Source organism: Camelus bactrianus, chromosome 12 (assembly GCF_048773025.1).
Source record: "Camelus bactrianus isolate YW-2024 breed Bactrian camel chromosome 12, ASM4877302v1, whole genome shotgun sequence".
NCBI lineage: Eukaryota > Metazoa > Chordata > Mammalia > Artiodactyla > Camelidae > Camelus > Camelus bactrianus.
The window spans coordinates 16,835,211-16,863,033 of record NC_133550.1 but is presented as its reverse complement, the minus strand read 5'-3'; the positions used below and the strand labels follow the sequence as shown (position 1 = coordinate 16,863,033).

Below are 27,823 nucleotides of genomic sequence, written 5' to 3'. Positions count from 1 at the left end.
CCGAGCAGGACCAGGCGCTCGCCCGTAGTTCTCCAAGGGGCGGGCGGGGCGGCTTGGGGCGGCTCGGGCGGCCTGCGGGGCGAGGGAAGCGGGGCGCCTCCTCCCTTGCCCCATCAAGGTCCCAAGGGGAGGGGGAATCCCTCGGCAGGAGGCCTGTCCCTTTAAGGAGGCGGCCCTGCCTGGGTGTGCCCCGTCTCCATGGTTACTCCGGTGCAGGCGGCGGGCGCCGGAGGAAGGGAGGGAGGCTGCGGCTTCTCCCCGACAGACGGAGGGAGCTGCGGGGATCCGGTGCTGAGCGGAGCCCGAGCGGGAGCTGACCTGCAGCCGAAACGGGAGCCGCCGCCGCCGCCGCCGCCGCCGCCGCCAACGGAAGGTGCCGAGAGCACAGCAGGAGCGGAGCCGGGAACCCGGGATTCGTGGGCGGCCAGGGCGCGAGGAGCCGCGCGCCATGCTCCGGGCCCCGACGGCGGGGACGTCCTCTCGCGCGCGGGCCGCTGGCGGGACCTGCGAGCCCGGGGTGGGCATTGCCTCCCGACGACTGCACTAGGGGGCGCGGGGCCCGGCGGGGGGCGGCCGAGTTGGGCGCCCTCCCCCGGCGCTGAATCCCCGCGCCCCGGAGGGATGGGGCAGGCGGTCACGGCCGCCTAAGATGCCGGCCATGCGGGGACTCCTGGCGCCTCAGAACACCTTCCTGGACACCATCGCCACGCGCTTCGACGGCACGCGTGAGTCCGACCCTCGCCCCACTGGCTCCTGGACCAGCTGCCCCAGGCCAGGGTTCCCACAAGTCCTGCACCCCGACATCTCAGCCTGGCGACCTCCTGTTCTCACTCCCTTCCTTCCCCGCTCCCCGCTTTTAGCTGGGACCACCATTTCCTTCCAGACGCCGTTTCCCCGAAAGATTCAGAGTCCACGCCGCCCCAGGCAGAGCAAAAATGGCTAGAACTCTCGGGTTTGGGGACTGGGCATGTCTGTTCGTGGGGGCGCGAACCCCAATCTAGTCAGTCTAACCCGTCCCATACCAGTGTCTGGAACTGTCCCACGGACTACCCTCGATCTGGCGGTTTAAGGCATGGGGCAGGGAAACGGTGTTCAGGGACAGACCAGAAACTCAAAAAACAAATTTGGAGAAGAGGTTTGCAAACAGAGATAGAATAGGAGGGACTCAGGAGTCCAGGCTCACCTCACAGGCTAAACCCACAGAGCATGTCCAACTCTAAAAAGATAGACTAGGGGACTCCCACCAAGAGTGGGGAAGTTTGGAGAAGTCGACCAGAGCTGATGAATCCTGGTTTCCCAGGGCTCTGAGCACTGGGAAAATCGTGAAAGCCCCCTCCCTCATCCTCCTCCCTTACCCCCAGTGGGGCTTCCCAGCTGCCTGCCTAGCATCCTCCCAGTCTGGTTCCTGATGGAAGGCAGGAGCCCATCCCTGAGCCCCCACCTCCTCAAGCTTCTCCATATGCTTTGCCTGCGCTTGGCTCCTGCAGCCTGCTGATTCAGCGTGCCCCCCCCCCACCCCCCAACCAATACATTCCTGGCTCCAGGCTGCCAGTGCTCAGCTACCATTCTTACACCCTCAGTATGGATCACACTCACTAATTCCTGAGCCACATCAGGTAACTGGGGCTCAAACAAAGTGCACAAGAGATGGTGGCCTGGACTGCCTCTCAGTCCAGGTGTGTCTCAGTGGGAGGAGCCAGGTAGCCAACCTGGGTACCTAGCTGGTGAGTGAACCTGGCAGAGGCTGGGGTGGGACTAAGGCTAGCCTAGAGTCATCCTTGGGGCTTCCCCAACCGCACCCCTTACCTGAAGCTGCTCAGGACATACTCCAGAGGGCACAGCACCCACACAGGGTTCACACATGCTGATTTTTGAATGTACTGTACACACAATGCTAGGAAGGGGCCCTTACAGGGCACTGACACACAGGTGGCATGCTAATTCCTGTTCATAAACAGCTCCTGTCCTAACCCTTCCCCTACTTCACCCCAAGCACTCACACACAACATTCCTGGGATTTGTAACACCCACCCTTTGGTTGCAGGCATTTGGGAAAGGAGGGTTGGTAGAGTCCTTGCCCTTTCACCCCACACCTCCTCTGAGAGGTGCTGTCTTGCAGATAGTAACTTCGTGCTGGGCAACGCCCAGGTGGCGGGGCTCTTCCCCGTGGTCTACTGCTCTGATGGCTTCTGCGACCTCACGGGTTTCTCCCGGGCTGAGGTCATGCAGCGGGGCTGTGCCTGCTCCTTCCTCTATGGGCCAGACACCAGTGAGCTCGTCCGCCAACAGATCCGAAAGGCCCTGGATGAGCACAAGGAGTTCAAGGCTGAGCTGATCCTATACCGGAAGAGCGGTGAGGGGCCACCTGGCCGGCTGGCCCTACCTTTGGGGTCTCACCTAGCCTGGTACCCACCCCATCTACAGTCCCTCCTCTCCAGTCCCATCTTCTCCATCTCCCCATCTCATCCCATCTTCCCACTTTCCCTTCTTCTCTTCGTCTCTTCTTGTTCCTGGTCCCTCCTTTTTTCTGTCCTCACCCCAATCTCAGCCAGCACTCAATTTCCCATCTTGGGTTTTCCACCCCAGTAGAAAAATGTCCCCTTCTGACCTAGCAGGACAGATCTATGAACACATGTCTGTCATCTCTGCTCTCCCTTGCTTTCCCTCACCCTGTTCGATCAAGCCTAAATTTCCTAAGTGGAGCTGGCTTGTGCCTTGACCAGGGGTGTCAATGGCCCTTGGGCACTGACAGAGAATGGGAACTGGGCTGAGTCTGTCCTTGTGCCCAGGGCTCCCGTTCTGGTGTCTCCTGGATGTGATACCCATAAAGAATGAGAAGGGGGAAGTGGCCCTCTTCCTAGTCTCTCACAAGGACATCAGTGATACCAAGAACCGAGGGGGCCCTGACAGCTGGAAGGAGAGAGGTGGGTGCCGTAGAGCTGCTGATTTGTTTGCTGTGGCTGGGGTGTTGGGTACCTCGGGCCTGGGTGGGGCTGTGGCATCCAGTATGGGCTTGGAGGTCCCCCACCACTCCCGCTCTGCTGGGAGTCAGTGCCGAGAGCCTGTGCCGCTCCCATCTTGACATGTCCAGGTACAGAAAGCTTATTGAGACAAAGTTGGAGTTTTAAAGTCAACTTTACTAAGAAACCGAAGGCAGCAAACTCCACTAGTGCCCATGAAGTACCATTTTCTCACTAATTAGTGAGGCTGAGCACAGACCCACCTGATTCCTTTTCCTCACACAAACCTTTCTGGAGAACCCTGGCTTTGTCCCTGGGGGTCTTTCCCCTCTTACATCCTCTTAGGGCTGGGGAAGACCTTTGGACACCTCACAAAACTGTCATCAAAAGCTGCTCCAAGGCCTCTTTGCTATTTGGGGATGCTGGGGGTACTCTCCATTCCCCATCCCCCACCCCCAGCCCTGGGGCAGCTGCTCTACAATGTACGTCTTCAGTGGCCACTGCACCTGCGTGGGCGCTAGGCTCCTTCTCGAAGCTCTCACAGCTCTGCCCAGTGGCCTCCTACTACCTCTGCACTTCCTCACCCCTGAGAACCACCTCCCTTCTCCCCTCTCAGGCCCTTCCCTATGGAGATCCTCTCCTGACTTGCCTTGGTCCAAACCTCCTTCTCCTAGAAGCAGGCACTGGGGAGGAGTGTCTGTAAGCATCCACAGGACTGCCCATTGCTGGGGTTGGCAGGAGACTCTAGGAAGTGAGAAACGTTGGAGTTCCAGCTCTAAACAGACGAGCTAGTCAATCAGCCAGTCTGTGGGCCAGGAACTGGTGTCCTACCCCCAAGCCCCTGGGCTGGGGTGTGTGAGTGCCTCCCCAATCACCCTCTCTGGCCGCTCTTTTGCAGGTGGTGGCCGGCGCCGATATGGCAGGGCAGGGGCCAAAGGCTTCAATGCCAACCGACGACGGAGTCGGGCTGTGCTCTACCACCTGTCTGGGCACCTGCAGAAGCAGCCCAAGGGGAAGCACAAGCTCAATAAGGTGGATTGCGTGCTAGGGTGTGTGTTTGGGGGGCGGGGCAGGGTTGGGGCAGGCTGAGGAGATGGAGGAGAAGAACTGAGCCCACCACAGAGAGACTGTCCAGGGGGCTACCCAGGTCCCACCAGCACTTTGGGGGATGTGACAAGAATGTCACGTGCCTGATCTATCAAAGGTATAGAGGAGAATTTGGGCCCTGGAGCCTGGTGGGCCTTGGCTCAATCTTGGCTCCTCCCCTAAGCAGCTGTGTGACCTCAGCTAAGTCACTTAATCTCCCCAATCCTCAGTCTTCTGATCTATGACCAGGGGACTCTAATGCCTGTGTCAGAGGTTGTCTTGAGAATGTAGGGCCAGAGAGGAGGTGGATACCTGTCCCAGACCCTATCCACACTCAGCCTGTGCCAATTTCTTGTCCCCTCTGCCTGGATCTGCCCTGCCTCTCACTCAGGGGGTGTTTGGGGAAAAGCCAAATTTGCCAGAGTACAAAGTAGCCGCCATCCGGAAGTCACCCTTCATCCTGCTGCACTGTGGGGCGCTGAGGGCCACTTGGGACGGCTTCATTCTGCTTGCCACCCTCTATGTGGCCGTCACCGTGCCCTACAGCGTGTGCGTGAGCACAGCCCGGGAACCCAGCGCCGCCCGGAGTCCCCCCAGTGTCTGTGACCTGGCCGTGGAGGTCCTCTTCATTCTTGGTATGTGTGCTCTGTGCCTCCCACCCCACCCTGGGCCAAGGCCCCTGTGGGTAGTCTGGATGGCTTCTGCTGCCCCCAGTGTCCTCCTTGCCCTCCCTATTTATGACCTGTGGGCTTTGAAATGGGACCTTAGTTCCAAAAATGTCTTTACCACAAATGGGTTATTTGACCCCAAGCCAGTCGTAGCCTCTCCAAGCCTGTTTCTCCCTTCATCAAATAAGTACAACAGTGCCCACCCTTTAGAGTTACTGTGGAAACTAAGATGGTGCATGTAAAGGGCCCAGGACAGTGTCCTACTGAGCAGGTGCCCAGTAAAGTGTGGTTCCTCCCCAGCCCGTGCTGACTCCTGCCCTGACTTCCTGCAGACATTGTGCTGAATTTCCGCACCACGTTCGTGTCCAAGTCAGGCCAGGTGGTGTTTGCCCCAAAGTCCATTTGCCTCCACTACGTTACCACCTGGTTCCTGCTGGATGTCATTGCAGCACTGCCCTTCGACCTGCTCCACGCCTTCAAGGTCAACGTGGTCAGTGTGGCCGGGCTGGGTGGCTTTGGGGTAAGACAGGAGGGGCTGGCCCTGGGGTGACCTCCCTGCCTCCCCCCACCTCAGTATGTCGGGGCGCACCTGCTGAAGACAGTGCGCCTGCTGCGCCTGCTGCGCCTGCTCCCGCGGCTGGACCGCTACTCCCAGTACAGTGCCGTGGTGCTGACCCTGCTCATGGCCGTGTTCGCCCTGCTCGCCCACTGGGTGGCCTGCATCTGGTTCTACATCGGCCAGCGGGAGATTGAGAGCAGCGCCTCCGAGCTGCCTGAGATTGGTACTGCAGGCTGTGTATGTGTGTACGGTGTGTGCATATGTGCCTAAGGAATCAGTCCACTCGAGTGTATGTGTCAGGGAGATGTGAGTCCAAGTGTGTGTCTGTCAGGGTATGTCTGTGAGCTGATATGAGGTGTCAAAGAGATGTGTGCAAGTCTGCATGTGAACATGCTCATAGGTGTATGTCAGGGATGTGTGTACAAGTAGGCATGTGTTTGTGAGGAAAATGTGGGGGCTGTTGCGTGTGTGTGCAGGTGGGAGTGTGACAGCGCCACCACCTCAAGGCAGGCCTGCCCTCCAGCAGCTGGGCATTGTGGAGACAGCCTGATGGGCTGCCTGGAGGAGTCTAGTCACCCATAATGGCCTCCTCGTGGCCAAACTTCTGTCACATTCTTCAAGTCCCTGCCCAGCTGGGAACCCCGCCCCTCTCAAGAGACCTCTCCAGGGTTCCTTTGATGTCTGACACTTTCCCAGCATCCTTTTGGAAGCTCATCCCCCACCAGCTTGGTTCCTAAGGCCCCTTCCCCACTCTTGTCACCTCTGGGCCGCATGTTTCTCAGTTGCTTCAGCTCTCCTCCAGCCTAAAATGCAGCCTTTCTCTGCGTCCCACCAGTATCTTCACTCTCCTTCATTTCACCTCCACTTCACAGCTCCTCCCTCTGCTTACCTCCCACTCGCATCTTAATCCTGCCAGGAGGGCTTCCACCCCCACCTCTCCACCCAGCATGTCACCCTGCAGGTCAAACCCTCATCCCCTTGAAGGCCCTGTAGCACCTGACCCTGCCAACCCCCTCTCTGCCCCAGCCCCTCCTAGAGCCCGGCTTTCCTCAGACCTCTCCCCCCACCTTGCTCTCCCTTGGCGGTTCCACTGGCACCACTGTGTGAACATCTCAACTCCGTCCTCTCTCTCTGACTCCAAAAGATTCTCTTCCAACAGTGTCTAACTGTCCATATCCTGCAGCTCCCAAACTGAACATGCCTCCTTCCTCCCCGTGCCCTCTGGCCCTCTGGCAACTTCCCAGTAACTGGCTTTAGTGCCCTGTTTCCAGTCAGTGGGCAACAGGCCAACTGTTCAGGTGGCCCCTCGTGACTGCCTGTTCCTTGGTGGAGTCACCAGGAGTCCAGGTTGGCCTTAGAAACGTGCTCTGATCAGTTCCTGGGGACGAGCAGATGCCTGCGAATCCTCTCCCCTGCCAAGCCCGCGGAGACCGGTGTGCTGCCCAGAGGCCCATGGGGATAGTCCCCAAAGCTCCAGTTGCCGAGCACAGGAACCCGGATGTTCCCGGTAGTGTCAGCCCCTTGGCACCTGCCCTTCCCAGAGGGAGGCTGTGGTGGAGGCTCTGAAGTCAGACGGCCCCACAGTGAAGACGCTCAGAGGACTGGGCAATGGGTAATGGTGATGCAAAGCCCTGACCCCAAAGTGGGCGAGACACCAAACCCCCAAGTCAGCCCCCTACCCCCAACAGGACCCAGATGCCCTGGGTCTTGTGTCCACGTGGCCCCTCTGTTCTGGCCACTTCACAGGGGCTGCTGAGCTGCAGTGAAGAACACTTTTGGCTCCCAGAGGGGCTCTGAGCCCCACTGTGAAGAGTGTGAGGCATGAAGGTGGCTGACTATTTGCAGACACATACCTTTGATCCCTAAGTTCCAGAAGGGTTTTCTATTTGGGGGTAGTACTAGTTCACATTAGGGGAGTTTCCAAGTCCTTCACATCATTGTCTGCCACTTCCTTCTCCAGGGAAACTACCCGCCACTGAGTTGGAGCCACACCCAACCTCCCAAGGTCCAGCCCTGGGAGGGATGTCTGTGGAGGACAGGGGTGCCCCTTGCTGGCCCAGCTCTCCCTGGTGGGAGGTGCCTTCCCATGGCTTCCTTGACTTGGTTCTGCTGCTTCACTGCTCCTGGTGTAGATAGAATTCCTGCCCCAGAATCCCATTAGCCCAGTGAAGAGGAGTTAGGTTTTCAAAAGATTGTGCTAAACACTGAGGGAAGTCACCCAACACATTTCTCAGTGTGAATACCACCAGCCTCCAGAGCAGCCTCTGCTGCCGACCCTCCCCATGAGACGTGCTGTCCCACCACCAGCCCCAGGGGCTGCTGACGCCCCACTACCAAGACTGAGTGAGGAGGGGCCCCTCTGCACCTTCCCCTCGTCCTCCTCCTACCCCTGCCCCACCCCACTCGGCGACTGGCTTCACCTCAGGGGCCTAACTAAATGATGAAAGATTTTTTGCACTTCCTTGCATTCTCACAGCATACATCAAACAACAGGAGGGTGAATCCTCACCTTGGCTCAGGGCTTAACGTGTTCCCCCTGATACCTTAGCCTGGAGTTTGATCCCCCAGTGTGGACCCCACATTCTGGCTAAGCTGAGCTCCTCACCAGAACTCGTCTCCAGCCCTAGGTGTGGCCCATGCCTTTCTTGAGATCAGGAACGGCCCCCTCTCAGTTTCTTTGTATCAATAATCTACCCATCCTCTGAGACTGAGCACCCACGTCCCCTCTTCCAGGAAGCCATCTGGATGTAGCCCATAGCATGTAGGTTTGAGCCCCATCCTGGGGTGCTATGTACCTCTGAGACTCCTGCCTTGCAGTAAGCTTCTGGGGGTGCCCCAGCTCCTGGCACACGTGCATGAGGTTGCTGAATGAATGGGTGGGTGGGAATCACAGGGAGCAGCGTGTGTGTGGTGTTGGGGTGAGTGTGAAGTAGGGGCCTGTGGAGGGGGGAGGGGCAGTGCATATGTGGAGAGGTGGGTCTCACTGCAGCTTGTGATCCTGAGCCCACCCTCTGCCCTTACCCTCTGGGCCTCCATTCTAGGTCTGCCCTCCCTCCTTTGCTCCCCATGGCCCCCAGCTCTGCCAGGACCCCTGGTACCTCTGTGGACCCTGGGAGCCCCCATCGAACACCCTAGAATCCCCACAACCCTCCAGCTCAGCTGAGTGACTTTAGGCAACCATAGGCTCCTGAGAGTCCCCAGTACACAGCCCCACCTCCTCCAAGGCCAGGCCTGAGAATCTGGGATTGCTGGGGAGACTGGGGCGATCTTCAGCCTCTGCCTGGTGGTGTCCCAGGCTGGCCTGTGTCTGCGTGTGTGCTCAAGAGCCTCTGTGTGCACGGTGGTCTGTCTGTGGCCTTTGTGTGCTCACATCCACGCAGGTGTATCCCTCTCCTACCTGGGTGTCATCGTCCAAGCACCTGTGCACCCTTGTCTCTCTCCCAAGTGTACACAGGATTTTTTTGTGTGAGTGGCCACAACTGTACTCCTGAGAATGTGCTCACACATGTGTGCCCTCATCCTCAACTGTGTGGAGCACGTCTGTAGCCTTAATGGTGTGTATGCGTGTGTGCACATCAGTGTGCTTGAGGACACGGACATGAGGTTGCGTGGTGTGTGTGGTTGTGGGGAGGGACGAGGCTGAATGGGGGGTGGCCTTCTGGAGCAGGGGAGCTCAGAGAAAGAGCAAGACGAGTCTGGGTGGACAGGGCGGAGGCGCTGGCCCTGGGGACGAGGCTGTGGCTGGTACAGTGAGCCCTCCAGTCCCTCTGCCCACTCCAGCTGGGCCACCTGCCTGGGATTAGTGCCGGGGGAGGAGGGTGCAGTGCTCCTCATTCCATCCTCAGCACCCAGAGGCACCATCTGGGGAGATAACAGTCTCATCCTCATGTGCTTGTCTCAGTGAGGACTGAGGGGGTGCACGGGGGTGGGCAGGGCTGGCAGAGGAGGGATGTGGCCAGAAGCCATGGAGGGTGGATTTGCAGCCACATGTCCCCCACCCCGGGGGACCAGCGGGCACCCTGCCCCGGCAGTGCAGCAGTGTTGTCCTGCCCCCTCCCCAGGCTGGCTGCAGGAGCTGGCCCGCCGACTGGAGACCCCCTACTACTTGGTGGCCCGCAGCCCGGCTGTAGGGAACAGCTCTGGCCAGAGTGACAACTGTAGCAGCAGCGGCAGCGAGGCCAACAGGACGGGGCCGGAGCTCCTGGGCGGCCCCTCACTACGCAGCGCCTACATCACCTCCCTCTACTTCGCACTCAGCAGCCTCACCAGCGTGGGCTTCGGCAACGTGTCCGCCAACACGGACACGGAGAAGATCTTCTCCATCTGCACCATGCTCATCGGCGGTGAGGCCTGCCCCTCTCCCGGTCCAGGGCGCAGTCTCAGACTGATGGCTCTGGGCGGCTCTTCCCTCCCCCCGCCCAGGGTCCAGAGGTCCTCGCCAGGGGGCCCAAGGAGCACGAGGCCAGGGCCAGGAGAGCCCACTTGGCCGCAGACTCCACCTCGCACAGAGCCGTGGGCCTGGCCTAGCGTGGGAGGGTGGGGGTGGGGAGAACAGATGTGTTCCTCACTGTGGCAGGCCGGGCCAGGCTGGTCCTGGAGGTGACCCCTGTCGCCACCCTCCCCAGCCCTGATGCACGCGGTGGTGTTTGGGAACGTGACGGCCATCATCCAGCGCATGTACGCCCGCCGCTTTCTGTACCACAGCCGCACCCGCGACCTGCGCGACTACATCCGCATCCACCGCATCCCCAAGCCCCTCAAGCAGCGCATGCTCGAGTACTTCCAGGCGACCTGGGCTGTGAACAACGGTATCGACACCACCGAGGTGCGCAGGCCTCCAGGGCCGGCCCGTCCGGCCTTTGCTCCTTCAAGGAATGTGTGCTCGGCCTAACATTCCCAGGAGTGGGCTGGAGGGCAAGGGATGCAGAATTCTGACCTCCCTACCTCCGTCTCTGCTGGGGGGACAGCAGCATGGAACCGAGGGCAGCCAAGGCGGCTCGGAGGCCCCTCTCCACCCTTGTTAGGTCTGGAGACCCTGTTCACTGACCTCCAAGAGGAGGAAAACTGGGCTGCTCACAGCGGAAGGGGGTGGTAAAGTGATTGAGAGGGAGGCAGAGACAGCCCCCCGCACTGATTGGACCAAGTGTGGAGCTGGATGCTGTGCACCGGGCCTCGAGGTACCAGCCTGGCGGGAGACTGCCTCCCTTTCTCCACCCTAACCTTCCCCACCTGTTCCCACCTGTAGCTGCTGTAGGGCCGCCCAGATGAGTCTCTCGCGAGAACGGGAAGCACGCGGTTCCCTCCCTTTCTCCACCCTAACCTTCCCCACCTGCTCCCACTGCAGCTGCTGCAGAGCCTCCCAGACGAGCTCCGCGCAGACATTGCCATGCACCTACACAAGGAGGTCCTGCAGCTGCCCCTGTTCGAGGCGGCGAGCCGCGGCTGCCTGCGGGCGCTGTCCCTGGCCCTGCGGCCTGCCTTCTGCACGCCCGGCGAGTACCTCATCCACCAAGGGGACGCCCTCCAGGCCCTCTACTTCGTCTGCTCCGGCTCCATGGAGGTGCTCAAGGGCGGCACGGTGCTCGCCATCCTAGGTTTGTGAGAGTGGGACAGAGGACTCGGGGACTTGCAGGAGGTGGGTGGGACCATGGCCCCATCTGCAGAAAACACAGAGAGCCGACGCAGGCAAGGCCACCAGGGAGAAAAGCCGGGGTGGAGTCAGGAGTAGCCACGGAGCTCTGGGCACAGATCAGAGCGGACCCAGTGGCCACAAGCCGCCAACACAAGGAGGTAGACTCTATGTCATGGGTGTTGGAGGCCAGAGTGAGTGAAGGACCAGCCTTTGGTATGTGAGGGGACAGAGCCGCACTCTGTCAAGGAGGAAAATCTAACACTGAGACTGGAAAGAGTGTTCTGGCAGGAAAAAGGGAGGCACGACCGCCATCTTTGTTCCCTCTCCCCCACACCGCCGGGCCTGGGGGTGGGGTGGGGGGAGGAGATGCTGCTTTCCTAGGGCAGGTTACAGAGCAAGCCCAGGGCCACTGCACTATGGGTGTCGGCAGAGCTCAGACTCCAAATACACTTAGCTTCTTGGCAAAAGAAAGAGAGGTGAAGATGAGGGGTCAGTTCTCTAGACGAGGAAGAAGAGATTGCAGCTGTGGAATAGCCAGATAAAAGTGCTGGTGGCCCCAGGGGTGAAGCAGCGGGGTCAGCCACGTGTCCAGGCCGCCCCGCATGCTTCATCTCACACAAACCTCACAAAGCCCAGCAGGGAGGAACTACTGCTATTCCAGTTTTGCAGAGAAGGAGCCTGAGGCTCCAAGAGGTTAATGAAGGGGCAGACTGAGGTGTTAGAACCTAGTCTGCCAAATCTAAACCTCAGGCTTCTTACACTGTGCTCTCAGGCACTCGGCTCTGGGGAGACTCATCCTGCAAAAAGTGCGCGGTGTCAGGGTAGTGGGCAACTCAGGGCTGTGGGAGGCTCTCAGCAGGGAACCCAGAGTGGGGTCTGTGATCTGCTTGGGTGATGGAGAGCCTCACACATCTGGTGGGAGGGAGGTGGCACCCGAACCACAGCTGGATCCTCAGGCAGCCTGTATTGTAGACTCTCTGTGGGGGCAGCTGACGCCGGAGGGGCTGAAGTTTGTCACTAACCTGGAGAACTAGGAAGACCACATGCCCAGCAGCAATGGTGTGCCCGTCCTCCCTCCTTTGAGAAGGATGGTCTTCCAACAGGGAACAGGAAAAAGAAATACCACCAAGGAGCTCTGGGAGCTGAGAGAGGCATCGTTCATGAGTTTGGCTTCTGTTCCTAGATGCCAGGTCTCTGAGCAAATGGAGTTAAGTCCACTCACGTATGGCTGGCAATCCTTGAGAAATTAGGGGGAACTGGAGAGATTCAGAAGGGCAAAAGGCAGATTTCAACAGTTGCAGACCAGTCACTCCAAAGCAAGATTGTCAAGCGGATTATTAAACAGATGGTTTTCAGCTTGGAGCCTAGGAAGCAGTGTGGCTGGGAGCTGGCATGAGTCCTGCAAGAATATCTCTTCACTGATACCAGGCACCAGGTCTCAGAACAGCCATGCTCAGTATTAAGACAGAGCCTCAAGGATGGCCACTGCCTGACCCTGGCCTTTGCCTCCAGGATTCCCCAGCACTGGGACTTACGCCACCTTCGATCCATCCTGTCCCTGCCCATCTGTTCCAGATGAACTGTTTCCTCTGTTGGCTTGGCCACTCTGGATGCCCCAATGGATGCCTGGTTCCCCAACCCTCATCATGGCCTGGTTTTCTGCTTTGCCTTCACCCCACCCCGACCTGCCTCCTTAGTTGAACATCCAGGTGCTTTCTGCCTGCTCCTGGCAGCTCAGACTCATGGCACATCTAGCAGAATCAGTTCTGGCCCCACCTCTGTGTGTGAACTAACAGCTAAGTGTGTGCAGAGTCAATTGTGGGTGAGGAAGGAGGCAAGATGAAGAGAGGTGAGCCGCACAACGGTGCAGGGAGGACCTTTTGGGGCTTGATAAGCTGGGCTGGAGGCTCTGGCTGAGATACAGCCTGGAGGGCAGTTTCTGGTCCCTGAGACCAGTGGCACGGAACTCGGTCCTTGGTCCTGCCCTATTTCTTGTTTTTGTCTCTTCTTGGATGAAGACAAGAAATACATACTTATTCTACTTCCAGATGACACACATGAGGAGAGAAAGCTCATTCATCAGATGATCACATCGAGATCCCAACAGCTCTCGAAAGGAACCAGAAGGATGGCCAGAAACCAAGAAAACAAGATTTAACAACGATGTTTTCTACACTTAAGTTTGAGCAAAAGTCCATGAACATTTATTTTTATTTTTTTATTTTTTATTTTTTCATGAACATTTAGAGGAGGCCTTTAAGCTCAGTGCGTTCTGCTGGCAGCGTGAGGCAGCCCACAGCGGGGGTGGCAGTGAGCCATCTTTTTCCTTAAGGATAAGGAAACACTGTCTGATCTTGTGAAATGTCTGGCCGTGGGTTGAGCTGCCTTGTGCGGGCTGAGATTGCTGCGCCCAAGTCCAGGCGTGCTATCCCTGTTGGGAATGATCTGTAAGGAACAGTTGTTGGGCAGGGAGGCAAGGACATGAACTTTCATTGGTCATCTGTGTGTCAGGCACTTTATCAACACTAACTCATTTAATCCGCACTGTGTCCCTGAGCAGACACCCTCTTTCACTGATTCTAAGTCACACATTTTTTTCCCCACAATTTAACATCTCTGAGGCTGGGATGTGGACTCTAATTGATGCCATTTTACAATCGCTGTCAGCCAGGTGGCAGTCTCAGCCTGGTGGTGGGAAAACCCTCCATTGACACCTTCTAGTGAGATCAAGAAAGCACCACAGAAAGTTCAGTATAGGATCTCTCGTATAGACGAGGCACCAGGGCTCAGGGAAGTGAAATAACGTGACCCCTGCCATTTTCACTGTGCCACAGGTGGCGCTAACCTGCTAGATCCACATACTGGTCCCTGGACAAGCTCCACCTGAATCACCCATGGGGCTTGAAAAACAACTGTAGGGTCTCCAGTAGAGATTGTGATTCTTTAGGTGGTGATGGGGCCTGGGAGTCTGATTGGTTTAACTTTCCCAGGGGCTTCTGATCCATGGGCAACCTGGGAGCCACCAGAGTGGGTGTCTCAGACCTAATATTCTGATGTGTTTCAATGCAGTGCTTTGGTCCCAGATGTGCCTGGGCACCTGGGTCATGGGGCTCTTCACCCCAAGCGCATCTGAGGAGCCAGTGAGGCAGGCAGCAGGGGTCCAGGGCCCGGGCCCCTCTGCTCCTCTCTGTCCTGGCTGGAAAGGTTGCACTCGACACCCCTCTCTGGTGGCTGAGGGGCAGGGCTTGCTGACCTCTGCTTCCTCTCCCCAGGGAAGGGCGATCTAATCGGCTGTGAGCTGCCCCGGCGCGAGCAGGTGGTCAAGGCCAATGCCGATGTGAAGGGGCTGACATACTGTGTCCTGCAGTGTCTGCAGCTGGCTGGATTGCACGAGAGCCTCGCGCTGTACCCTGAGTTTGCCCCGCGCTTCAGCAGGGGCCTCCGGGGGGAGCTCAGCTACAACCTGGGTGCTGGTGGAGGCCCCGCAGAGGTGAGGGTGCTGGGTATGTGCATGGAGGGGGGCTAGGGTGCCAGGGAGCCTGGTGAGGGGGGCAGAGGCGGGGTTTGTGGAGGTGCTGTGGGAGCACATGGCCTAGTGTGAATACTCCCACATGTGGTGGGGGGCGGGTGGTCTATACTCTCCTGCCCCTTAGCACTCACACTCTCCCTCAGAGCCCAGCCCTGCTCAGCTCAGCCACCATTCTTAGCTCTCCCCGGCCCATCTGAGACAGACTGGCCGAATCCACTGGTACCAGACAAGGAGGCTGTAAGGTCACAGATGAGGGATGGTTCCCAGGGGTCGGGGCCAGGCAGCGCTGTGCCCTAGACCTCCAGGCTGTCTCTGAAGAGAGCCCTGCAGTGCCCCCTGCTGCTTCACAGTGGAACAGGGCTGCTTTGAGAGGCTTTTGAATTTTCCTGCCTTATGTCACTTATTCCAAACCAGGTTTTAGTACTGAGTCCTCTTGGATAGTTCAGTTAGCCTGAGGGACCAAGAAGAGGGCTGGTGTGTCCACACTTGGCTAGGATTTTGAGGGGTGGCGAATGCCTCCAAGCTTTGTGGCTTTATGGTGGCAGCAGAAAATCACTCCCCTCTCCTGCTGAGTCTCTTCCTCTGTAGGTGGGAGACACCAGGTATCCTGTGTAACAAAAACAGCTCCTCCTTTCTAGGGTGATGAGACCATGGGGGGAGGTAAGTAGGACATAGAGGGGATATCCATCCCAGTTGCCTGTCCCCCACTATCCCCAGGTGGACACTAGCTCGCTGAGTGGCGACAACACCCTCATGTCCACACTGGAGGAGAAGGAGACAGATGGGGAGCAGGGCCCCACAGCCTCACCAGCCCCAGCTGATGAGCCCTCCAGCCCCCTACTGTCCCCCAGCTGCACCTCCTCGTCCTCAGCTGCCAAGCTGCTATCCCCGCGTCGAACCGCACCCCGGCCCCGGCTCGGTGGCAGAGGGCGGCCAGGCAGGGCAGGGGCTTCACAGGCTGAGGCTGGCCCCTCTGCTCACCCTCGGAGCTTAGAGGGGCTGCGGCTGCCCCATGTGCCATGGAATGTGCCCCCGGATCTGAGCCCCAGGTGAGTGAGCTCTGGGCCACTCAACTCTGGCAGAGATATGATGAGAGGGCTGGGGCTCTGGCCAGGCACACCCCTGCCCCAGATGCCCATCCTTCCATCCTAACCCCTCCCAGCTTCTTCCAAGAAGCCTTCCTTGACTCCTCCACCTCCCTGCTGCCCCGACTCCATTCAGTGCATGACCATGCCCTGCTGAGAACGCTCTTGCTGTTTCACATCACTCAAGTTTCAATCCCTAGTGAAACTGGAAACTCCTGCGGAAGGGACCACATGTTACCTCTCTTGGGGCCCTAAGCCCTGGCCCAGCTCCAGGCTCCTGCAGCTTCTGTGGGCAGTGGGGCATCTTGTCCCGTGAAACACTGCAGTGGTCATCTATCGACTGACTAGTTGCCCTGCCGCCTGCATCCACAGGGTAGTAGATGGCATTGAGGATGGCTGTGGCTCCGACCAACCCAAGTTCTCTTTCCGTGTGAGGCAGTCTGGCCCAGAATGTAGCAGCAGCCCCTCTCCTGGACCAGGTACTGGGGCCCGGGTCTGGGGGGAGGTCAGCAAGGCAGTCCCTTTGCCCTGTGAGCCTCTGAGAAACCAGCAGGGTACAGACTTTGGACGCCCTCTTGCCCTCACCCACCTGCATGGTTTGGGCAGGGGAGTTTCGTGGTTAAGACTAGCACCTTAGCGTTGGAAGTCAGCTGGAATGGAGTTTGGTTCTCCGCTTCCAGCTCTCTAGCTGCATGACCTTGGTTCTCACCCCAGCTTCTCGGTTGTAAAAAGGTGGTTGTGCGCGTGAAATGAGATAATGTTGCTAAGACCCTTAGCACAATGCCTGGCTCACTAGGAGGATACAGGGCTAGGGACGCAGAATTCAAAGTGGCCCCTGGGCAGGCTGGGCTGCCCTGGGAGTGGACCTGGTAATGAACTCCCAGAAGTGTCCACTTGCCTGGAGGACAGAGCAGGAGGCTGGCACAAAAGCAGCCTCCTGAGGGGGAAGCACGGGGCAGTGTGCCTGAGGCCCCCTGGTGGTTTGTACAGAATTCAGCAACTCAAGGTGAGGATGTAAGTGGCTGTTCCTGGCAGTAGGCTCTGCCAGGTGGCTCTGGTCTGTGCTAACTGGGCAGAGGCCTGGACCCCACGCTGTCTTCATTTACCAGCCCCAGCTGGTAACCCCATCCTACTTTACAGAGAACAGCCTGCTCACTGTCCCCCTTGGGCCCAGAGAGGTGAGGAACACAGACACGCTGGACAAGCTTCGGCAGGCGGTGGGTGAGGGGCAAAGTGGAGGCAGGGTGGGGGGCCCTGCAGTTGTGAGGCCCTGACTCCACTCTGACCGCTCTCTCCCTCCCCCCAGGTGACGGAGCTGTCTGAGCAGGTGCTGCAGATGCGGGAGGGGCTGCAGTCCCTTCGCCAGGCAGTGCAGCTGGTCCTGGCGCCCCATGGGGAGGGCCCATGTCCTCGGGCGTCGGGAGAGGGGCCTTTCCCGGCTGGTGCATCTGGGCTTCTGCAGCCTCTGTGTGTGGACACTGGGACATCGTCCTACTGCCTACAGCCCCCAGCTGGCTCTGTCTTGAGTGGGACCTGGCCCCACCCTCGTCCAGGGCCACCTCCTCTTATGGCTCCCTGGCCCTGGGGCCCCCCAGCATCGCAGAGCTCCCCCTGGCCTCGAGCCACAGGTTTTTGGACCTCCACCTCTGACTCAGAGCCCCCAGGCTCAGGAGAACTATGCCCAGAACCCAGCACCCCTGGCTCGCTGCCTCCTGAGGAAGGGACTAGGACTGGGCCCCCAGAGCCTGTGAACCAGGCTGAGGCTGCCAGCACTGGAGAGCCCCCGCCAGGGTCAGGGGGCCTGGCCTTGCCCTGGGAACCCCATAGCCTGGAGATGGTGCTTATTGGCTGCCACGGCTCTGGCACAGTCCAGTGGACCCAGGAAGAAGGCACAGGAGTCTGACCTCCAGCTACAGAACTCAGTGTTGCCAGACATGCTGCCATCTGCTGCTCTGCCCAACCTCGGGGTGGAGGAAAGGTGGCAGCCACCCTCCAGGACTCCATGCTGCCCGCTGGCTCAGGGCAGGGAGCCCGAGAGCAAAGCTGGGCTCTCAGAGGGTGGGCTGGAATTTCAGGGGCAGGCCCCAGGCTAGGAATCTTTGGGTTCCTTCTCCTGGGGCCCTTCCTCACCTCAGTCTGCTCCTCTGACTGCCTCATCTCCCTCTGCAGGCTGGGGGACAGAGGCCTGAGGCCAAAGAGGGGGTTCTGCCATCCCCTGCATGTGCCCCTGCCTTACCTGTCCCCCCGTTTTTTATATTAAAAAATAAACTACTTTGGAACTCAGTGCTTTTTATTTACAAAAGAAAAATAAAAGAGTCTGAAGCTAATCAGCTGGAGACACCGGGTGAAGGTGGGACTCTGAGGGAAGCGGGGAGGGTGGTCGGCAGAGTGAGAAGGGGAGGGGCTCTGGCACTCAGGAAGCCGGAAGGTCCCAGCCTCTAGGGGGCTTCCTGAGGGCCGGGCCTGCCCTCCCACAGAGGCTCAGAACAATGGGCCAGGAGCTGAGTCCCCCAACGCCCACTCTGGTTTTTCCAGGAACCTGAGTTCCCAGCTCCAAGGGGCTGGGATGGCAGGGAAAACAGGCCAGAGAGAGCCCATGGGTCCTGCCACCACTCCTCACTGTGGTGTGATCTTGGCAGCCTCGGCCCGAATAAGGGCAATGAGGTCCTGGTTGATGAGGAAGACAAATCGCAGGCTGGCAATCTGTGGGCGGGGGAGAAGTGTGGCTGAGGACGGAGGTGAGACCAGGGGCGAGGTCCATCCACACACTGGCTCAGCCCACCCTGGGCTCATCCGGCCTCTCTACCTCCCTCCCAGCTCACCTCCACCACGGAGTTGTTGCTGAGACGCCATTTGGAGCCACACAGCACGGGCCGTCCGTCGATGTAGATGGGCCGCCGGCCCTCATTGGCAATAAAGAAATCACCGTTGTTCTTCAGTTTGATGACACCTATGGAAATGGAGAGGGAAGGGGCTATGATGGGATGGGGGAAGGCCAGAAGAGGACCTGAAAACACATATCCTCTGCTTCCTGGAGACAGGCGTCCTGGGTGCCTTCTAGCCCAAGTTAGAGATTTTGAAATGCCAGCTCCTCAGCCCCAGCTGGTACCTGAGGTTCCCATGAAGACCGAGCCCCAGGGCTGGAGGGCAGTGAGAGGCTGGGCGGGATATCCTCACACTGCTTCCCGCTGGTACCTTGTTTCCGGGAGATCTTCCAGGCTGGCCCCTCCAGAGACAGGTCCACATCAATCTGGTTATCCTTGGTTGCTCTGCCCAGGGTGATCTAGGGAAATGGGGCAGGTGAGGGCTGGGAGCTAAGGAATGGGGGGGGGGGTCCACACAGGCCAGCAAAAGATGAGAAATCAGGGACCAGACAGAAAGGGCAGTGAGGGGAAGATGAACAGAGAAGGGGACCCTAGGGAGGGGGTGGTGGTAGGGATGGGGAGGGTTGGGGAGGGATAGGGCAGGCTGGGCTGGCCTCACCTCTCGTGAGCGCATCAGGTATCGCACCATGCGGCCCCGCAGCACTGCCAGGGTCTGGTTGTCGAAGTCCGGAGAGCTCATGCCTGGAGGAGAGCGGTTCATGTCAGGGACGAGCCCACTCCTGAGGGCCACAGCATTGAAGGCAGAGAGCCAGGGGTCTGGGAAATGAGTGTGAACCTAGCCAAGCCACCACAGGGACTCAGAGTGGGGTGAAGGGAGTTGAAGCCCAACCCTCCTGGTCCCCTCACCTCCTCACCTGTGATGCTATCTACTAGCACCTGCCACTTGTGCAGTTCCTGTTCCAGCTGCCGAATCTCTCGTTTCTGGCGCCGGTCAGCCACTGTCAGCTCTGGGGTGAAGTGGGGTGGTAAGGAGGGACACTTTGAGGTCACCAGCACCTTGTACTATTCCTCTCTGTTCCAGCAGGAGCTTCCACCCCCTCACTGTCCCCACCAGGGCACACTCACCATGTTCTAGGACTTCATCTCGCATGTCCCTGAGGGGTAAGAAGAGAAGGATGAATCAGGCTCCACTTCTAGGTCACCTGTGATCACCATTAGATGCCACTTGGCTCACTAGAGCATCCCTCGGCCCCTCAGCCCCTCAGCCCCTCAGCCCAGTGGCCCTGTGGGCTGTTCCTCTGGCCTCAGTTTAGCCTCCCTCCCTGGGGTTGGGGTGGGGGATACAGTATGATGGGGCGGGTGGGTGGCGCTGAGCAGGGAGACCAGGCAGCAATGGCTCCAACTGGGGCTCCAGGGCAAGTCTAGGCTGGGCTCCATTCTCTGCAGCAAGAGAGGTAGGGCTGGGCAGCCTGGGGAGCTCTGTCCCTGGGAGACACTCAGCTCTCTGTGCCCTACCCGTGGCCCCAGACACTCACTTGAGCTTACTGTCATCAATCAAGTCCTCTGCGTCAGAGAAATTCAGCACTTGGTCCCCCTTGGGCAGTGGCTGCACTGAACAAAGGATGGAGGGAGGATCAGCACCAATGTTCCCACTCAACCCCAAGCTGCTGAGCAGACAACTGAACTAAGAGGACAAACTGTAAAGACAGTCCGTGAGAAGAGTCTTGTGCTGAAATCAACAAGATTAACCTGACACAGGTAACGGAGTACCTGCAGGTCAGACTGCACAACACTTTGGCAAAAAGCATGCCTGAGGTTAGCCCAGGGCAGAGGGGGTTCTAGAAAGGGAAGGAAATTAAAGCTGACCTTTTGCATGGTCTTTTCAGTGTGTGAAGAGTTCTCACTTACAAAACATTGAACCAAGTAGGGAAGGCACTACTATCAGCTGCGTGCTACAGATGAGGAAACAGATACAGGAGGGAGGGTTAAGCTATGTGACTCTAGTTTAGAGCAGAGCCAGGAATCAAGCCCTGCTTTCCTGATTCCAAATCCAAACTGCTCTTTCTACCACATCATACTCTCCCAGACATTTTCTGCCATATCTGGTGAGGGGCTGAGAGCACATGCTGGTCAAGTCCCACCTGGGATGCATCAGAAGGGAGCTGTCCCGCCTCAGGCAGTGTTTTTAAACGGTGGGTCATGAAATTCATTTTTTCCTACACACACACATAAATAATATCAGAATCCATCAGATACATTCAGTATAAATATTGTCTCATGAAAGTTTCTCCATTATTTTCTAATCAAAATGTAAAAGGGATTGGGGTCCCCAAACTCTGAGGACTTCTGCCTTAAGGTGAGCTGTCCCCAGGACTGCAGTGTCTTCTCAGGAGCAGTTCCCATTAGTGAGTGGGACTGCTGGCTGAGAAGTCTGACACCACCCAAGGTGTCATCACTGTCTGCCAGGGAAGCATGGGGGCTGCCCAAGAGTCACAAACACTCCACCTCCACCCCTGCCTGCTCAGGTCCGACCGTGTGGGAGTCGGAGGTTGCGGCAGTCTCCCCACCAGGGTCTGGAATCCCATCACCTAACAGTCAACTGACTTGCCAGGTAAGCAGTGTGTACTCCCTGTCCCAGGGACTCCCAGCATGAAACGGCCAAGGAGAAATCAAACACCCGCGTAAGATAACACTCAGAGAAAAAAAATCAAACCTTTAAGTTAACAAATAAAGTTACACAAAATAACTTTCAAAATAGTGACAGAGGAGTTAGCTGTAGCAGCAAAAACCACCTTTCTCCAGGGTTTGTTCTCTCTGTAGGAGTTCAGTGATATCTGAGCCTGAGGAAGTAGCAGAGATCTGGAAGCTGCAGGAATAAAGAGGGCTGCCCACTGGCACTAAACCCAGAGACCTTCAGGAAGGAAAGATGGGGCCTCTGCAGACCAGATTTCCTAAAATCCTCCTGTAGGAATATTGTTTATTAACCAGAAGCTGCAGGACCAGGGAGTAAGGTAAAGGGCAGAACTGAAGCTTCAAATTCAGAATAGTGCAAACAACTATGCAGTAGGCAACAGTCAGTATTTAGGAAGTAAGATTAACGTGTGCTTGTACCATGTAAGTCTGACCCTGAGTCTCAAATCTAACTGAAGAATTTCCTGCAGTTTAATCAGACTGCTTTCCTAGTATCTGTTATTAGGAGAGTGAGAGTTTTGATGGTGAGGGGAGAGAGGCAGCAGAGAGCATTCTGGCCCCTGGGGAAGGAGAAAGACAAGTGGACTGGGTGTAGAGTCCCTGCGGGGATTTCTGAATGGCCTGAAGGCAGCCTCACAGCAGACTGCTTGGTGAGAAGGGACTCAGAGACAGGGAGATAGGGAGACAGGGAAGGGACAGGAAGGCTTAGAGAAAGTAGTCCTTATCTCTAGAGTGGGAAAGGAAGAGCAAGCAGTGAAAAGGACTTTCACATTTTACTCACGTTTGAATGTTATTCATGAAGAATATATTAATGTATTATTTATGTAATGGTAAAACATATCAAAAAAACAAAAAAGAAATCAAGAATTGGGAGACAACTCTGCCATTTAGACTTTTTGTTCAGGATTCTAGGCAATTTTGGCTACCATGATGCTGAAGACTGTTCCAGCCACTTTCCTTCCCTCTGGAAGGAAATGGCTTTTGCTGCAGAGTGAATGAGACACTGGGGACCAGTGAGGGATGTGTTACAGGACACCTGAGGGCAGCTGTGCCCAGATGCCTTCACACTCACACATGCACCCCCCAACTCTGCCAGCTCCAGGGCCCAGTTACCTGTCTGGTCCTCCAGCAGGTAATACTGCTTCATGAGCTGCCAGTGGGCCTGCAGAGCCTTGGCAGTACGGGCTAGGTAGAAGGCATCGGGGTGTCTGTGCAGTAGGTCCTGGAAGGTCTCCAAGGTGGGCTGGCTGGTCTGGAGGGCAAGAAGCATGCTCTGGGTGTCTGGGTTTCCTCGCTCATGCCTCTGCCCCACCATCCGTGGCCCCTCCCCAGCCCCCAGTAGGAGCCGGGAGAAGCGACAGCTTTGGCTGCCCAGGGAGCCAGGCTTGGCTCTCCTTCAGGACCCCGTCCACAAAGGCCCTGCAGTTGTACATGCATCTGTAGGGTGCGTTTCCAGGCAGTAGAGCCTCCCTCAGTTTTCCAGGTGGGCGAGCTCCTGCCCAGGCTCCAGCCCCACCCCGCCCCTCAGCCTTCCCAGCCTTCAGCCTTACCGATCCCACTTTGCTCAGCAGCTGCTCCTCAGCCTTGCTAAACAGGGCCTTGCTCTGGATGGCGGCAATGGCCTCTGGGTGCAGCTGTCTCATGGCCTGGCAGGCCAGCCTGGGTTGAGGAGACAGAGAGCAGGGTAGGGTTGAAGGGAGGGTGTCAAGCAATCTGAGGTTCCTACTTCCGCAAAGCCTGCAGGCCTCTGAGATCCAGAACTCAAAGATCCTGACTCTCAAAAGGAGAGCTCAAGGCTTAAGACAGCACTGGTGGCCTCATCAGTTTGTCGAAAATATGAACAGGCAACTCAGAAAACTGAGGATCCTGTGTTCAACTCCAGGAAGAGACTCAAAGGCACAGCTGCCTAGAGGCCAATCCTGAGGGAGACCAGCTGCTGCTCCCGCCCCAAGACCTTCCTCCTCACTTGGCCAAAGCTGCCAGCCACTAGCCACCTCCTCTTTTCCAAGCTGCGCCCTGCCCACTTCCTGGTCTATCAGGGCTGTGGCTACAGCTTAAGTGGTGCCAGGGGCTGTGGAGCAGAAGACAGGTGTGAAGTATTAAACCAAACTCTGACAACGTTAAACGAAGTGACTGAGGAGGAAGTGTGTGCGCACAGTTGCATCTGGAACCCGGACTGCTGGAGCTGGAAGGGCCGGGGTGTTCTTTTGTTCCAACTTCTTCTTATGGAGGAAGAAACTGTAGGAGGGCAGCGTGGGAAGGTTTGGAGGTGACCTGCCCCAAACCACAATGCACACGGTGGTAGAACAGAACTCCTGGCACTCATTCTGGTGTTTTCTCTCATGTTACTTCCTTGGCTTCCAGATCCTTGCTTCTGGCATCCAGCCAGGATTAGCAGGGTTGATAGCAAGAAGCAGCTTTCCTCTGAAGCCTGGCAGATCTCAGTATCATCCCAGAGGATGCAAGGCCCCAAGGAGCCCTGCCACCCAGGCCCCTCCCTTGGGCTCTTATACAATTCTTCTGTTCAGGGGCCAAATTCTGGTGTCCCCAGTACCATACCACTGCTGGAGCCAGCCCACTCACTTGGAGATGACAGGATCGTACAGCAGGGCGTACCAGCGCTCCTGGACTTCCCGAAGGGTGAAGCGGCAGCTGAACTTCACGCCCAGGTGGACAGATGTCAGGTCATTGGTCTGCAAGGCCCCAGAGAAGTCTGCTCCAGCCTCAGAGCTGGGAGGAACTCTTCCCCTTCCACCCACAGGACACTGCTGGGCCAGTTTGGGGGCTGGGAACTGGAGGCTGTGGGGAGAGGGGGGACACAACCCTATGGCGGGAGGCACTACCTGCAATACAGCATTGATGAGCAGGAGGTCGTCTGCAGGCTTCCAGCGGCCCAGATCCTTGGTCACCTGGAGTGGCTGTTTGCTCTTCTTCACACGCTTGGTGAGTCCAGGGGCTGGGGCTGGGCTGGGCGGCACAGGAGTGCTAGGCGCCTTGGACACCTGGGCAGAGGGCAGGAGCAGAGTGAGCTCAAAGTCCACATCAGGGCAGCTGGGACTTTGGGCCTAGAGCTTTACACACTGTGTGGCAGCCCCAGCCCCGGCTGATGATAAGCAACACAGGCAAAGAGCTGCTTACTAATAACCACCCCTCTCCTTTCCCACCCCCATCAAAGTAGTCCTTGACCTTATGGGGTCTTTTTTTTGCTGGTGGTGCCCCCAACCCCAGAATGGAGGGTGGATGGGGAAGATACCAGGAAAACACTCTTGCTGGTACAGTGTCTGGGGCCACAGCAATGCCACCTGGGGGTTATTTTTACACCCAGCAATGCTGGGAACAGGCTGTCTGCTCCCAGAATAGATGCATGCTCCATGCCTCCCACACAGAATGTGATACAGGATGCATTGACAGGGAGGTGGTGGTGGGGAGTGCAGCAAGAAAGGCGGAGTAGTGAGAGATGGGCCCCCAGGAGGGAGGCATCTGAGGTTGGGGCTGGGGCAGCCTGATCCTCTCACAAGCCTCCCCTACAGGGCTCTTGCCAGCTGGCAAAGGTTGTGGGGAAACATGAAATCTGGCACTGCCCCCTACCCCCTCAGTCCCCACGTCCTCCAATCCCTCACCTTCTTCTTCTCACTGGAGGAGGGTTCACTCCCCGAACAGCGCCCTGGTTCCACCCCACTGGCCCCCTTCGCCCGGGTAGAGGACTTAGCCAGGCTGCTCTCCACCAGCTCATCATCAAACTTCTTCCTCTTGATGAACCTGTGAAGAGTCCTACCCAGTGAGCACCCCGTGCCCCATCCCCAGTACCCACTCACACACACCCAGCCTCCAGAATAGAGCGGGTTCCCAGCAGGCAGGGTGCTAACTGCTCTGGCTCAGTGGATGGGCATGAAACTACTATGCTCCACCCCTCTGAGATGACAGGGTACTGCACCACAAAGATTCACATCAAAGACCTAAAAGCTCCCTCGCTTGCTCTTGGTTCCATGGGGAGGGATTTAGGAGGGACAGGAAAAGCACAGGGCTCTGCCAACATCACAGTCCCAGAGGGGCTCAGGGAGCCATTCCCCACAGGGGTGAAGGCATGCAGCAGGCTCAGTCTCTGGCCCTCCAAACCTTTATTACCTGGAGGAGCTTCTCCGTTTAGGGATGGTGCCCAAGGCCTGTGAGGAGGCCCGCTTCTGCCCTGCCAGCGACTCCTCATCCTCTGAGCGGCTGGCAGTGCCTGATGCCATCAGGGATGAATCTAGCAGCCCCTGAGAATCTAGAAAAAGAGAAGTGGTGAACCCAGGCCTCCTAAGTGTCTAGCAGAGCCCTGAGCCTCTGCACATGGGACCCCTCCTAAGTCCCTCTTCCCCTACCAGCCCTCTTGGCCCCTCCCCTGCTTCCTTGACACTTGAGATATTAAGGTGGGAGTTCCTTGGCCATCCAGATCCCATCTGGGCCCAGACCTTCCACGCTGGGCAGTTCTCCCGGTGCCACGTGTCATGTCGTGCAGCACATGGTGCTCAGGTCAGACTGGTGATGCCGACACACCGGGCTCTGGGCATAAGTGCTCCCTCTGCCATCAAAATGCAGCCGTGCCAAAGAGCGGCAGCTCAACAGCAAGTCAGTCAATTGTGGCTTCTGCTGAGAGGTACGTGGGTGGTGCTGGCCCAGGGGGAGGTGGCAATGCCCAGCCAGGACCGAAAGACACACGTGCCAGGCACAGGGTGGAATCAGCAGATACTTGGCACCCGAGCATTTGGGGAGCTGGCCCAGCCTCATACTACCTTTATCCATCCTCTTACAGTCCAAAAGCCACTGGTTCCAAACCACAGGGCTAGGAGGAAGGGTCCCACAGGCTCATCCAAGGATTCTGACCAGGTGAGCTTACAGGCTGAGAGGAGATTCTGTAAAGGAGAAATGAGGCTCCCTGAGGCTCAGGGTTCCAACTGGCCAGCCTCATCTCCTTATACTAAAACAGGTCCCCCAGGATCCCATAAGCTAGGGGAGACACCAGGAGAAGTGACAGAAAGCTCTAGTCTGCCAATATGACCCTGATAAACCAGTAGCCTTTTCAGAGGTCACTGACATCTCTCAGTGATAAAAGCTATGGACCCTAGAAAAATTTACTTATTTTAGGATGTTCAGAAACTCCTCTAATTCTACTCATGGCCCCTAGGTTAAGGACCTTGACTATAAACTAGCAAGAAACAAGGGATTCTTGGCTCACTTTTTCTTTGTCAGCTGACCGCTCAGCTCAACAGCACCAACCTTCCCCTCCCAGGCCAAAAAAGGGAAAAGGTAAGGGAGACAGAACTCCAACCAGTTCATCTCACTTTTTTCATTTGCAGCTCTGGCTGAAGATTTAATGGGTGCTACCTCGTGGAAGCTAAGAAAAAAAACGCGGTTTGGGAACTGAGCAAATATCAACCGCCCTAGGGGCCCTCTCTTAACCCCCGGAGAACGCTGGTACTGTGGACTCTCCCGGGAGTGCCGCTAGTGGGTCCTGACCCTTCTAACCAGGGCGGCTCTTCGAGGAGCGTTCCGGCCCTGCCCCCAGGTGCGCTTGTCACGCCGCTCCACTGGATACGGCTGGGAATCTTGCCACCTGAGGATAGGGTGAAGGGCCCAATTCCGCGGGTACACTGAGGCAGGCCCTCCGCCCCTCGTTCTCCCCCACGAAGTGCACACCCAAGGTGGGGGATTGGTTCACGTCTGTTTCAGGGGCTCGGGAGAGGAATGGTGATGAAGTCAGCCCTGAAACTCAAAAGCAAAGCACCAAGTGAACCCCAATGCTCTCGCAGACTCGGTTTAAGCCCCAACGGCCGGTGGCGGGGGAAGTCAACTCCCAGGCCAATTATCACCCCACCTTCGGCATGCTACCTTTGCGCATGCGTAACTTCTTGGCTCAGATTCTGGCCCGGTCCGGCCAACGCATGCGCAGATTTTCGGGGCGCTACCTGGGCGGAGCCCCAAACCTGGGGGTCGCCCCCAGCGGCACTCTGGGAAACTCCATTTCACCCCCAAGTCTGCTCAGAACCCTCAGAGGCGAACCGCGAGGTCTCACCATTCCTAGGCTGCCAGCTCCAACAATTTCTCCGCGGCGACTGTAGCAGCCGCAGGGCCAAAGCCGGCTTCCGTGAGGTCCGTCTACTTCCGGGTCTACGAACTAGGCAAGGCGCAACCCCTTCCGGTTTGCCCCGGCAACTTGAGTAAGGGGGCGTGGCTATGGCCCTATTTTGATAAAAACCTAAATTAAAGGCTTTCGTAATTGTGACAACATATAGGGAGACATCAGGGATTATAGGCCCCAGTGAGCTTCCCCGGTTGTAGGAAGTGATTATAGGAAAAGGCGAGAGTTGAAGCGAGATAGAACGAGGGGCAGGACCGAGTCGGATGAGGTGAGACGCTATGAGTGACGAGCCCGAGGTTGGGGCGGGGCAGCAGAGTAGATTTCGGCTTCCTAGTCTTGCAGCCTTGCTGCGAGATCTGGGACTGTGAATAGTTTCCCGGGACCAATTATGGATTGTTTGAGTCCACCAGCGGTTTTAGAAAAACTGCTTTGTGGCAGGTGCTGTGCTAGGCACAATATGGGGAGATGCTGTTGAGGAGCTCCCTCCAGCCGGAGAGATGCGGCGTATAGAAGGGGCAGGGAGGTTGATGTCTAAGGAATGGATGAAGGGTCGTGGACCACGGTCCCAGAAGGTAGAGGCCCTGGGAGAAGGGGTGGAACCCAGTTGGTTCCGTCAGCCCGACTCTACCTGGATTGCTGGAGGCAGTTGTGGGCCCCGTGCGGTAAGATG

At 57.5% G+C, this 27,823-nt stretch overlaps 2 protein-coding genes across 5 annotated transcripts; one reads left to right on the top strand and one right to left on the bottom strand.

Annotated features, from left to right (window-relative positions):
- Positions 1-200: 200 nt before the first annotated feature.
- Positions 201-17,802, top strand: KCNH3 (potassium voltage-gated channel subfamily H member 3). Of its 2 annotated transcripts, XM_074374904.1 has the most exons (15): positions 204-725; positions 2,120-2,353; positions 2,790-2,924; positions 3,859-3,992; positions 4,438-4,681; positions 5,047-5,204; positions 5,289-5,496; positions 9,335-9,616; positions 9,899-10,098; positions 10,618-10,867; positions 14,178-14,395; positions 15,152-15,483; positions 15,892-15,998; positions 16,660-16,736; positions 16,826-17,802. In XM_074374904.1, the coding sequence occupies exons 1-15, from the start codon at positions 650-652 to the stop codon at positions 17,420-17,422; spliced, it is 3,252 nt and encodes a 1,083-aa protein (XP_074231005.1). In that variant the 5' UTR covers positions 204-649; the 3' UTR covers positions 17,423-17,802. The 2 variants fall into 2 exon arrangements, 1 of the variants encoding a protein (XP_074231005.1); XR_012510605.1 differs by lacking the exons at positions 15,152-15,483; positions 16,826-17,802 and having other exon boundaries at positions 201-725.
- MCRS1 (microspherule protein 1) lies at positions 17,792-27,205 on the bottom strand. 3 transcript variants are annotated; one of them, XM_074374910.1, is made up of 15 exons: positions 27,088-27,205; positions 25,808-25,927; positions 25,161-25,299; positions 24,656-24,794; positions 23,879-24,037; positions 23,619-23,728; positions 22,586-22,694; positions 22,149-22,287; positions 19,880-19,955; positions 19,470-19,498; positions 19,259-19,351; positions 19,003-19,085; positions 18,715-18,802; positions 18,342-18,469; positions 17,792-18,222 (listed from the first exon to the last, which is right to left on the bottom strand). In XM_074374910.1, exons 2-15 carry the CDS (start codon positions 25,815-25,817, stop codon positions 18,136-18,138), a joined length of 1,389 nt encoding a protein of 462 aa, XP_074231011.1. In that variant the 5' UTR covers positions 25,818-25,927; positions 27,088-27,205; the 3' UTR covers positions 17,792-18,135. The 3 variants fall into 3 exon arrangements, with proteins under 3 accessions (XP_074231011.1, XP_074231012.1, XP_074231013.1); XM_074374911.1 differs by lacking the exon at positions 25,808-25,927 and having other exon boundaries at positions 27,088-27,187; XM_074374912.1 differs by lacking the exons at positions 25,808-25,927; positions 27,088-27,205 and adding an exon at positions 25,487-25,779.
- Between the last annotated feature and the right edge of the window lie 618 nt (positions 27,206-27,823).

Coding starts and splice junctions, on each gene's coding strand:
- KCNH3 (XM_074374904.1), top strand. CDS start 650: ATGCCGGCCATGCGGGGACTCCTGGCGCCTCAGAACACCTTCCTGGAC. Junction 2,354..2,789: donor GATCCTATACCGGAAGAGCG/GTGAGGGGCCAC, acceptor CCTTGTGCCCAG/GGCTCCCGTTCTGGTGTCTC. Junction 2,925..3,858: donor TGACAGCTGGAAGGAGAGAG/GTGGGTGCCGTA, acceptor GCTCTTTTGCAG/GTGGTGGCCGGCGCCGATAT.
- MCRS1 (XM_074374910.1), bottom strand. Junction 24,795..25,160: donor AAACGGAGAAGCTCCTCCAG/GTAATAAAGGTT, acceptor GACTCTTCACAG/GTTCATCAAGAGGAAGAAGT. Junction 18,803..19,002: donor ACCTGATGCGCTCACGAGAG/GTGAGGCCAGCC, acceptor CCATTTCCCTAG/ATCACCCTGGGCAGAGCAAC.